The following is a 12801-nucleotide window of genomic DNA, read 5'->3' on the forward strand; positions in this document are numbered from 1 at the left end:
TAAATCTTGAAATCACAGCAGTGATGAAACTTCTGCACCCTTTAATTAAATCTCATATTTTAGAATTTCAAGTCAAAACTCCATCATATTTTATGTAGGCATAAGGATGAATGAAAATACCTCCTGCAGTGACTCTGCAATGACTTCACAAAAGTCATAGATAAAATCTGAATATCATATATCATCGAGAGATCCGTCTTCTGACTCCAACAGAACCACACTGGGGATTGTAGATCTTAGAAACTCTGCTGTTTTTGTTTAGTTCTAATTCAGAAGGACCAAAGCTTCCCCTGCACCTTAGTAGTCCCACAAATGAGGTTTAAAATAATAAGCACCGCGAATAATCTTTACTGTTATCGTTTCTCTAAAAGCCATAGACTATCTCACTGAAAAAGCTCTTCTTGTTGGTTCTGTGTGAATGGCAGCATCTAATATCTTTGTACTTTTTTCATCAATTTTGAAAATATTGAAATGACTTTTGATGAAAATGAGTTTGAATCTGTTTATTATAAGCCTTTTGTATTTGGAATTTCCAAATGCTTGCCTGTGAGAAATCTGAAAATCTTCGTCATTCATGGTAATTCCATCGCACAGAGAGCTCTTCTGTTGAGGAGAAGACTGGGCATTGAGGGCGATGGTGCTGTGGTCCTTAGAGGGGAGGTCTCACCTGCACCTCCCTCTGCACTGGGCCCTTTAACCCTCAGCTACATCCATCAATTGTGATGTGACAGTGACAGAATGTTCCCAGGATTTTGAATGATTGTTGGGCTGTGTGACATCTGTCCCTGGCAACAAAATGAAATATAGGGAATGTGCTTTCCCCCTGCTGAAGGTTCCAATGCAGAACCCTCTGAATAGTATTGTGCTTATTTTTCTGTAGCTGAAAGAGGGAAACAATGTTTTCAGCGGCCCTAAACAATATCCGCTAGTAGTTAAGCTCCACAGTTTATTCAAAGATCTGGGGAAACTGTAACAAAAACTAAAACATCTTAAACTTTCTAAATCAGAGGGATGCCTTAGAAAAACTTACTTCCTGATAGAAAATATATTACATACATAGGGAATATTTTTAATATTTTTATACTTTTTTTGAATTCCCTGCAATATGACTAGATTGCTTTTTACTTTTTCTGTAGCCTATAAGGGAAAGGCTTTATATAAGTTGTATATACACAATTTATATACATGTGTATAACGTATATATGTATGTAAATTGTATTTAACACATAATTTCAGGGTTTTTAATTCACCACTCTGAGAAAGTAATCACTTAGAAAAATTAGGGATGATGTTACACATGATATCTTATCAATACTTGACCTCATTTTACCAGGGAACTCAGGGCATCTTTGAAGCATAATTTTATAAATTGTATAAATGTGTTTCAGACAAATCCAAGACTACTGACAAATGTAAGTGGATCCTCTGCCAAAATTCAAACACATTATAGCAATATACGTTAATTTAGAATAAGATGACTAGTGTGGGCTGCCAGCCCCCTTCCACACTCCGTCTAAGTAAGAGATGCCTCAAAAGCAAAATGGAGGCTGATAGATCTGAGAAAACTCACTTAAAAACTGTGAACCATTCCTGGGGAAAAAGAAGATGGCTGGGTCTGAAGGAGGAGATATTGGCAGGCCAGAGGGAAGGAGTGTTGGGTGCCTTGCTGGGTAAGGTGCTTTGGTTATGTCCTTCCCTCCCAGAATTTTCCTGGAACTATTGTGGCCTTCCCCTCTCCCACTGTGGGGCAGAGAATTGGAGCACCAATCCAGCTGCTCAGTGCTGTAGGGTCACGTCAGTGCCTAGGGAGGGGCCATCCAGGAGGCAAGTGCAATTGACAGGCCTGGAGCATTCACTTCCCCACCCCCACCCCCACAGTGAGAGCCCCAGGAACTGGAATCCAGGAGACAGCTCTGCAAAAGAGCAGTGTCAAGACCAAAGCACAGGGTGGTTCTCTGAGAAACAAGATAGGAGAAGGGGGTCACCTCCATCCAGAACATGAGCCCACAGAGAAAAGCTGGCCAACACGCAAGGAACTGAAGCACTATGAAAGAAAGATCCCAAACTCAACAACCAGGTGAAGTAGGGTGAACGGAAGAGAAACATACAGAACTTTTTTAAAAGGTATAGTATTCTCTAAGATATAAGAAAGGAGGCGTTAAAGTGAGGTAATAGTGTATATTTCTTAAGCTAGGGAGTAAGTACAGGGCATTCATTTTATTCTCTTAATCTTATACATATGTTATAAATATTTAATACGTAATTAATTTTTTAAAAATTAATTCTAAAAGCAAAGGAAAATCAAGTAGTTGTGTGGAAGCTGCCAATTTGAATTTGTGAACTTGGATAAGAAATAAATTAGTCTAAATAATGTTCCTCAAACTTGAGTAATACACTTACCCCTTTTAAAGAGAACAAAATTGTCATTAACACCAAAAAAAAAAAAGCCCTGACCAAGGAATGTGTTCTCAGACCCCCTGAACCTAGTTTGAGAAATACTGACTTAATTAGCTCATCTTAATTTTAAAGCATATTTCAATTTTAAATTGCCACAGCATAGATTGGACTGCAAAGAGAGATTTCATCTTTGTCACTGGTTTAAAAAATTGTACACTATCATCTAAGTTCAAATCTGAAATTTAAAATTTTTCACGAATCCTTTTACACCCAAGAAAATATCCACGGATCTCAGGGTACATAGACGCTAGTTTGAGAAATACCGAGAATTCTGGGAGAGTTACAGTTTCAAGACCACGTTACAGCCTGCCTTTTCAAGCAGAAAAAGTAGTGGTCAGTGATACTGGCAACTTCAACTGAAATAGTGATGTTTTTATATATGCACAAAGGCATATGTACATATATTACTTTGCTAAGATGATACTGTAGAATCAACTAAGCAATACATCAGGATAAACATGTGTCATACAATATGACTTTCTCTTTGCTAAGATGATACTGTAGAATCAACTAAGCAATACATCAGGATAAACTTGTGTCATACAATATGAGTCTGCTAGAGCTGTTTAAAATTCAAAAGAGAAGGTGAGAAATAGGCAACGGAAGACATTAATGGGTGCGATGTTGTTAATGGAAAATAGAAATAGTCAAATATGACAAGGCATTGATAAATATTTGTTGAATCTGACTGGGTGGTCCAAATTGTACTGTTAATACGTGTTTCATGTCCTTCCTTCTGATGGCCCTGCCTTCAATGGAATGTCACGTCACTGAGTCTTTCAGTCTTCCTGTACTGCCCAGTATGGCCAACACTGGCTTTCTTTTCCCATCTACCACAGGAACCACTCAAAACCCTAACCAGGTTGGAACCATACCCCATTCACCTTCCGAACCTCCTCTCTGACTTTCTGTTGTTTTCTTTTCCTCCACTCTTGTGCAGCCCAAGACTATAGAGATCCCTCATTTCCATCCCAGCTGGTTTTTCCAAACAGCTTTCCCAGTACAACAATGTGGGGCATGATGTCCTCTCCACTTTGCTGATCCTTCTCACACTGTCTTCCATTCATGAAGTTTATTCACCAAATATTCTGATTTTCTCCTTGTTCATATGAGGATTTTTTGATTCTGGCTTACTCCGTGCACATATGTTTGTTCATCACACTTGTCATCGTTGAGTGCCTCCAGTGTAAGCCTGTGGAAGGCCATGGTGGTTTGATGTGTTCTAAATAGTTCCAGGTTATGCCTTCTGTCGCTTTATACTCCCAACTCCCAGCCTGCTGAGAAGAATGCCTGTCACTCCGAATGCATCCCGGGGATGAAGTGAAGGGGAAAGCACTTCACAGTGAGAATGCTCATGGCATGTAATTCAGCTGACCTTTTTTAGCTAGGTTCACACCAATAAAGTCAAGTGGAAAACTAAGATGATCATCTCTTCTTTCCTTCACTCCTTTCTTCCCCCCACACCAAAATCAAAGCATCTCAACCTGTTTTGTTGGAGATTTTAAGGAACAATTTTTAATGGGTTTCAAAATTGGGTAGTTCTGGGTTCAGTTCCAACTTGCTAGCTGTATGAACTTGTGCAAGTTGAAAAACCTTACGAAGCCTTGGGTTTCTAGCCTATAAAATAGGGATAATAATAATACCTACCTCATATGAATGTTGTCATAATTAAATGAGATAACACATGCAAATGCCTTGGTGAGCTTGATGTCTGTTTCATAACAATAATCAGGAAAAAGAATAGCAGTCACCGCTGTTGTAATGGTCTGAGCACTTTACATTTGTTAACTTAGCCAGTCACCTAAACAACCTGTGTAATGGGTATGTGGTTATCCCCATTTTACGGATGAGGAAACAGCAGAGGTTAAGTAACTGGCTCATGGTCACACAGCTGGTAAATGTCCACAACAAAGATTAAAGATTGTCATTTTGCATGTGTGATTTAATGGTCTAGCTCTTCATTTCTGCCGTTGGTCTGTGCTGACTCACTGCTGCTGTCTCCTTGCAGGTGACTATCCTGCACCAAGAGCTGTGCTCACGGGCCACGATCATGAAGTTGTCTGTGTTTCTGTCTGTGCAGAACTTGGACTTGTTATCAGTGGTGCTAAAGGTCAGAAGACATTTCTTTTATTTTTGGGTCTTAAAATCTACCATTTTCTCAAGTTAACCATGATTTATGATTTGTTTCCTTTAGGAGACTCTCCATAGACAAATGTAATCCCTAAATTATTTGCAGCTGTTTTGTTTTATTATTAATATTTATTAGTACTAATATAAAATATATGTAAAATTTTATGTAGTATTTTGTGGTCACCAGCCAGAACACTGGTAGATTAAACTGCAGCACATCTATATGCAGCCATTAAAAATAACATTTAAAAGACAAGGGGAAGAAATCCATGAGGCGTAATGGGGGCAGGGGTGGTCCTGGGGGATCAGGTTGGTCATCAGACATAGGCTTGGGTCCTCTTCCCTCCACAAGTCCTTTTCTTCGCAAGGCTGGGTATCTGTAGAGGTAGGTGGGGACGGAAACATGATTAGTTAGTTCTTTTGACTTTTTGTGGAGGAATTGTTATTTCAAGAAGAGTCAAGAAGCTTGGGTTCTCATTCTGGCCCAGACACCCATTCTCCATGGGAAGGCTCAGGGGCCTGAAGGAGCCTAATGCTTAGGAGAAACTGAAAGAAAACCAAAGGGGCTGAGTGTAATGAGGACCAACAGAATTAAGGAGAGAGAAGGCTGAGGAGGTAGGAGGGGCCAGTAGCACAAGGATTTACGATTTTTATTTTATTATAAGTATGGTGGGAAATCATTGAAGTTTTTTAAGCAAGGTGGTGAGATGATCAGATTTGGTTTTTAGGAACTTGTTCTGGTTGCTTTATGGAGAATGGATATAATGTCTGGAGGCAGGGACAGTGTTTTTTTCATTTTTGTATCTGAGAGTAAATAACCCAGAGATGGACACATAGGATATTTTCAGTAAATTTCTTTTTAATTAAAAAAATAGTAATAATATGTACAATATTATTCTATCCTGTAAAGTGAAAAAAAAAAAGAAAAGGAAAATAAAAGACACATAGTAGGCATAGGGAAAAAATGTTAATTTTTCTATAGGTAATGGATGATGTTGGAGGTGATTGCTATTTTTCTTTCTTTTCTCTGGTTTTCTGTAATGCACATCTATTACTTTAGTAATCAAGAAAAAATTTAAGTATAGCTTTATAATGTCTTTTGTTTTGTGAAATATCTACCTACTTAAATCAAGTGGTTGAAAAATAGAAATGTAACTCATCCATAGTTTCTGTGGGGTTTTTTTGGAGGGGGGAGGGGACACGTAATATCAAACTATATTAGCCAATCATTTTTATGAACTTGACCAGTGAATTTTTTATCTTATCAACACAGTTTCCACCAGGGGAAAAAAACAATTAAAGCAAAATAAGTCTTTTACATTCTTGCCTCACTAGTTGCCTCATTAGTGCCTCACTATTCATTTATTTAAAAGAGGAGAAGTGTTTCTATAGTCTGAATTACTTGATTAATTTTCTCTATTTTGCCTTTTACATTTTACATGTAGACTATAGGAAGGTAACAGCTGTTATTTGATAGTAATGTATTCATGTGGTACAATGTTAAAATTTTGATGACCTGAAGAAAATTAGCAATTGTTTTGATAATTCTTCTTAACTTTGAAGAAAAATTTCTAAAAACACATTAAGACAAAACTTCTGAGACACAGTCTTTTATTCTCACACACTCTATGAACTATACCCTTTTTTTATGAAATATTATCTCATGAAGGAAAAGACCAAATATTCACCTAAAAGCTTGGCAGATGCATTTGAGTTATTTAACAGTTCTCTGTATTTGTTCTGTTGAAATGTAACATCAGTGCTTAGCTCTTGCCAGCGCGCTTCTTTTCTTTTCTGCTTCTTTCAACAAATCTGAGTGTATATCCAGGCACGTTTGCAGATTTGTCAGAGCCGGTGTATGGCTTGTCATCACCAGTGACTCTGGCCATTGGTTCCCCCACTCTGCAGAGGGCCCTTGCCTTGTCCACACGATCACTGGAGATTTGCTGAGAGCCCTCGAAGGACCAGAAAACTGCTTGTTCCCACGCCTGATTTCCGTCTCCAGCGAAGGCCACTGTATCATTTACTATGAACGAGGGCGGTTCAGCAATTTCAGCATTAATGGGAAACTTTTGGCTCAGATGGAGATCAATGATTCAACACGGGTAAATCTGCATGTTCAATGCTAACTAGGAACTGAAACCAAGAGATTAAAGACTGACTATTTTACATTAAGTGATTCATAATAGAATTCCTCTGGTATCCAGATAAATGTGTGCTGGTTTTAAAAGCATATAAATTCATGTAGATTGATGCTTTGAGCAATTCAAAGTTCATTTAATCCCAAGTAATTAAGTCAGTGAATTAGACTTTGGAGATGATAGCTGTTGTTTGATTAGAGGTCAGACCCTTAAGATTTTTCTTAAGCTCCTTTTACAAACAATTGTTCCAGCACTGCACCCCCTGACATTAAAAGTGAGTTTATTGTCAAATTGGCCCCGTGGCCAAGTGGTTAAAGTTCCATGCACTCCACTCCAGCAACCTGGGTTCATGGGTTCAGATCCCGGGCACAGACCTGCTCCAACCAGCCATGCTGTGACAGCATCCCACATACAAAATACAGGAAGATTGGCACAGATGTTAGCTCAGGGCTAATCTTCCTCAAGCAAAGAAAAGAGGCGGATTGCCAGCAGAAAATCAGCTCAGGGCAAATATTCCTCACCAAAAAAAAAGTGAGTTTATTGTCAGAAGATCTTATCTGTAGAACCCGAGACCAAAATTACATGTACCAATTGCCCTTCACTCACCAGTGAATTGTGTAATTGCTGGTTTATCATTATTAAAGACTGTTTTGAAATATGCTTCTGCCTGCCATTTATCCTAAAAGTCGTGGCATTGTTAATATTCAGGACTTAACAGAACATCATGTTACTTAATTCTGAAGTTCTTCCTGGATTAGATTGATAATATTCTCTTTGGGACTTCTGTTATTTTGTAACTTAAATTGCTTTTAATAAGATCCTTTGTTTATATAAGAAATTTGATGAATTCCACATTGGAAATTTGTGGCCTGAACTTTAGAACACTTGTTCAAACGGCTAAAAGTAGATAATAATTACAAGGGAACCGTATTGAGTGCTTTTCAGTGGTTACCATTGATGTGTGGGAAACTCTGAGAGAAATGGTTGCTTTTCTGCCTTTTCTGAAGGCCATTCTCCTGAGTAGCGATGGCCAGAACCTGGTGACTGGAGGGGACAATGGCGTGGTGGAGGTCTGGCAGGCCTGTGACTTCAAGCAGCTGTACATTTACCCCGGATGTGATGCTGGCATTAGAGCAATGGACTTATCCCATGACCAGAGGTGAGCCGCATCAGGGAGAAATGTAATCACTTGAGAACTATCATCTAGATCCCTTTACATTCTACCAGGGGTGCGACGTGCTGTGAATAAGATTCCAGCATCCAGATGGAAGAAAGGCTAGTGCAGAAAAGGGTAAATTGAGAAGAGTAGGTACTGTAAGAAAGGATTCTGGTAAGAAGGAAACAGAGGAAGAGAGTAAGAAAACAAAAAGAAAGAAATGGATCTGAAGAAGAACAGGCGCATCCAGACACTGCCCAAAGTATAGAATTCTCCCCACCCAGAATTATTCTCTGTTCTCAGACCCTCGCCTAGTCTCACACAGGTGTGCCTGGCTTATGTTACGTGAAGGAAACACGTATGTTTCTGCAGAGGTGAATTTCCACTTAAGGCGCACTTCTAGCTAACCAGTTCCCAGCAAAGCGCGTAGTGGAGACTGCCGCTGGCCTCTGTTTTACAACACACGAAACACTCATTACTTGAAACCATCCCCAGCCCTGTTTTCTTATTCAAGTGTTTCTCCTTTATGTTATTTTGTTGTATTTTATTTATTTCCCTAATATACTATAATCTTTTCTTGGGAAGAATTGATATGAATGTTAATTAATTAATATGATTTCCCATTGTTCCTCAGTTTGCAACAGGATTTAATTATTTCCTAACACTCACCTTTGGGTTTATTATAAATTTAAAGAATATTTGGAATGTTAAGTCTAAAATTTCTAAATTTTAAAAATAAATTCAAACTATAATCTTAACATAGTACATTATTTCTCAATTTTTGCTATATATTTAACAAAAATAAGAAAAGTTTATGAACTAACTTTTTTCATTTATATGTATATTCTTTATAAGAATATTGGTTTTACAATATTATAAATATTAAGGCTTATATAATAAATTAACAAGGCATCTTCACAATATAGTAAAATGATACTGATGTCATCAAGAAAAACAATGGAATTTAAATTAGTTTGGGGAAAGAATATTTGATATACAGCCTAACCTATTTTTGAAGAAAATAGCAGATTATTATTAGAGTGTTCCAAAATGCTGTAGTCCATATTCATGAATAAATGGAAATGGTTTACTGTGTAATTATTTATATATACTTGGATATGTTTCTAAAGTATTTGAAATTGTCTTAAGTAGTTTAAATCTTCACCCTGATAGTCTGATTCACTCATGTTGCAAACATTTGCTGCCTCCATCATAGATTAAGCACCATGCAAAGTACGAAGGATATATAACAAGGTTACAGATCCCAAAGAGCTCAAGTAGTCATAGTAATTGTATATGAGGGAAGCAGTAACAGAATGATAGAAGAAGGACGTGATTAACTCTCCTTGAGGAGTGGGAAGGCAGGAAAGGCCTTGTAAGATCTTTATCCTTTCACTAGGCATGGGGAGAGAGGGAAGATGGGAGAGCCTATGCAAAGTCCTATTAGTATTAGAGATCTCCCAAGAGAAGAGATGGAAGATGCTAATGAAGCTTCTATTTCTATTTTAATCTCCTCCTTAATTTCATTTATTTTGTTGTTTTATAATGTCCTGATATGGAACAGTAGCACATGCACATAAGTTATAAATTGATTGATAAACATATGTGGAGGATGCATACTCAAAAAGTGTTTATCTGAAGAGTTGTCTGATCCAAAGTTAGTAATACGTGGTCTGGCAGTCCACGTGTGTGCAGGATTGAGAACCAAGAATACATTTTCATCGTATCTCCATGAACACAAAACTAAGACTCGGTGAACTTTGAGACATGATATTGACTAGGAAAGCAGCACCCACAGCAGTGACGTGTCACTCCTAACTACTGTCTCTGCTCTTCCAGGACTCTGATCACTGGCATGGCTTCTGGTAGCATTGTAGCTTTTAATATAGATTTTAATCGGTGGCATTATGAGCATCAGAACAGATACTGAAATGAAGAACCAAAAGCCAAGTTGAAGCTGAGAGCACAAGTGCTGCATGGAAAGGCAATATCTCTGGTGGAAAAAACTCGTCTCCATCGACCTCCGTTTGTACATTCCATCACACCCAGCAATAGCTGTACATTGTAGTCAGCAGCCATTTTACTTTATGTGTTTTTTCACGACCGAACACCAGCTGCTACCAAGCAAGCTTATATCATGTAAATTATATGAATTAGGAGATGTTTTGGTAATTATTTCATATATTGTTGTTTATTGAGAAAAGGTAGTAGGACGCGTCACAAGAGACTTTTGACAATTCTGAGGAACCTTGTGTCCAGTTGTTACAAAGTTTAAGCTTTGAACCTAACCTGCATCCCATTTCCAGCCTCTTTTCAAGCTGAGAAAAAAAAAAAAAAACACGTTTGATACTTTGTACATCAGATGCATCTTATTTAAAGGGATACTTTTGTAAAAGTAAAACCTTGTATAAAGAACAAAACGTTTCTTAATTTTATTGTGGAGTTACAACTTGCATGTTCTTTAATCCTGATGTCTTGATGGAACAGGTGTGTTCACACTATGAAACAGAAAGATCTGTCCAAGGACACAGCTTGTATGAAAGGGTGGAATTTGGGCTCAGTCAGTAATTTTCGACATTTTCACTGAAATATGGTTTGCACTTTTTAATCTAAATTCATCCCTTCTAAGTAAAATTTGCTCATAAAGCATTTGGATACTAAGCCATTATTTGCCATTTTGGGTACTTTATACAAAGAAAATTCAGCCCTACCCTTCATAATTTGAAGACACAGCAGAAAGGGGGCTTAGGGATGAGGTCCTGGGTTTTATTGTATAAATAGGAGTCACGATCGTTAGTTCCGTAGTAATGACTTCCCAACTCCTGGACATCTCTTCCAGAGTTATCCTGCTGGCTTAGTGTGTGTACATTAGGAGAGGAGAATCTGATGCTAACTTTTTTTGGTTTTTTTGTTTTTTCTCTTTGGTTCTTGAATAGCTTAGTTTCTTTAATAACAAGTCGGACTTTATTATAACAATAACTGAAGTTATTCTTTTAGGTTCTTGTGAAATTCTCACCTAAAGCCACATTCTTAGCCTAAGGCACTTCATCTTTTATGATATAAAATAATGGCTATCAAATGATTTTCCTTACATTGTACTGATCAAGTTATACACCCAGGGGTATATACACTTTCTTCATGTTTCTTCTTTGTATATTTGGTGACTGTATCGTCATAGATGTACATATTGTGTCGGTAGGGCTATGAGGCATGTTACAGGAATGTAATTTTCTCAGAATTTACACTCACTTGCAGTCATTTATTTAAAAAGATAAAACAAGATAATGGGTTCTTTGTATTGGCACTTTGCATCAGAAACATATCATTATTTATTGATGTGATTACTTATTTGTTATCCACCTTGTACTAGTAAGTTTTAGCACTGAATTTCTTCTTCATTGTTGTTTGTATTTATGAGATTCTGAAATTCTGGGGAATCAGCGTAATGATTAAGTTATTCATCACCAGGCTGTAAGCAATATCTTGAGTTTGTAGCTTAGAATTGGGAGGATACTGAACATCTGGAAGACAAGTTCATTTCATCTTGAGATCATGGTGAAATATTTTGGATATATAAATTCCTTAAGCTATTGTAACCACGTTTTATTGCAAAGATGTAAAATATGCCAGATGTGTGTGAGTTGGAAATCAAAAAAAAGAAAAATAAAATATGCAAAGAATTCACTGATTGTTTCACATTTCATTGGACATTTCACTTATATGCATTCAGTATGTTGTCATACAAGTTTCAGAAATCAACATCGCCTCGTATAAAGGCCGACAGCATCTACAAACATGAAATAGTGTCCTAATGAGGTCCTGTAATTTGATGAAACATGAGCTACTCTGCCTGACCATCTGGCAGGGATTTGAGGCAATGGTGACCAGAGGGAACCAGCCCTTGTTGTTTCTTCCACATAATCCACTTTTTAGGTTGTTTCTGTTTTTTTAAAAGGAGCTAAGTGCAGATGATGGTGAGGGTTTCACTGCTCATTCTATGAACGTTGTCAAATAATGGTATTTTCATTTGAACCACGCTTTCTGGAAATTCATGTCGACCAGGGATGACACAGGTGGAGACTGAGAGACCTGGGTGAGCGGAGCAGCTGCCGACCAAAGCAGGACGGGCGGCTGGAGTGGGGCCGAGGTGGCTTCGGTCACGCAAATCGGCTTGGGCATTGGGGGCAGCAGCCCAGACAGGCCCAGAGAGTGACAGAACTGCAAGTAAACTTCCATCTGCCTTCTCAGGGCAAACAGCACAGAACCAACAGGGGGCCTGAGAAAGGCTTGCTCCCACCACTGTCCATCATATCCCCAAAAGCAGACACCTGTCAGTCATCATAAGCCGGCTGGCTCTCTCAAGCCAGCCCTTCTTGCAGCCCATCAGTCAGGCAGGCAGCCTGGCTGCTACCTAAAGTGTCGCTTTAAACCAGCCCCACTCCTTCTATCATCTGGACTGTCACCAAAACCTCCTGACCTGTACCTGGGCCTCGCATGAGACCCCTCCCACATATTCCACCCTGCTGCCAGAGGGTCTGGCTACACCACCGACCCAGTCATCCCACTGCTGAGCACTCTGCAATGGCTTCCCCGTGTTGATAAACTCTGGTGGGTGAAAAATCAGCTGGGAAGTCTGTTTTTAAGAGCAGAATCTAGGGCCAGTCCCCTCGGATCCTTGGGCACAATTTCAACATTAGTTTGAGGGATAAAGTCCAAACTCGGTAGAGCACAGAAATCCTTCAGGAGGGAAACATTCTCATCTGTCCACCCGCCTCCCACCTCCAGTACCCTGCACCTCAGGCAAAGCCCCCTATTTACAAGTCGCTGAGAACTCCCCTAAGCCTTGTTCCCTAGGGTCCTCGCTGCCCAGAGAGCTCCTCTTTGTCTGCACCATCTGGTTGAACTCCTTGTTGCAAA

General features: G+C 38.8%; 1 protein-coding gene across 13 annotated transcripts in view; it reads left to right on the forward strand.

Annotated features, from left to right (window-relative positions):
- NBEA (neurobeachin) overlaps positions 1–11568 on the forward strand; it is a 671041-nt gene extending 659473 nt beyond the window's left edge. For all 13 annotated transcript variants that reach the window (XM_070578754.1, XM_070578744.1, XM_070578745.1 and 10 more), the window contains 4 exons: positions 4466–4567; positions 6496–6692; positions 7736–7887; positions 9724–11568. In XM_070578754.1, coding sequence (XP_070434855.1) covers positions 4466–4567; positions 6496–6692; positions 7736–7887; positions 9724–9814 — 542 coding nt within the window. In that variant the 3' untranslated portion in view covers positions 9815–11568. The remainder of the gene's footprint in view (positions 1–4465; positions 4568–6495; positions 6693–7735; positions 7888–9723) is intronic.
- Positions 11569–12801: the final 1233 nt, after the last annotated feature.

The sequence above is a fragment of the Equus przewalskii genome, chromosome 16 (genome assembly GCF_037783145.1).
Source record: "Equus przewalskii isolate Varuska chromosome 16, EquPr2, whole genome shotgun sequence".
NCBI lineage: Eukaryota > Metazoa > Chordata > Mammalia > Perissodactyla > Equidae > Equus > Equus przewalskii.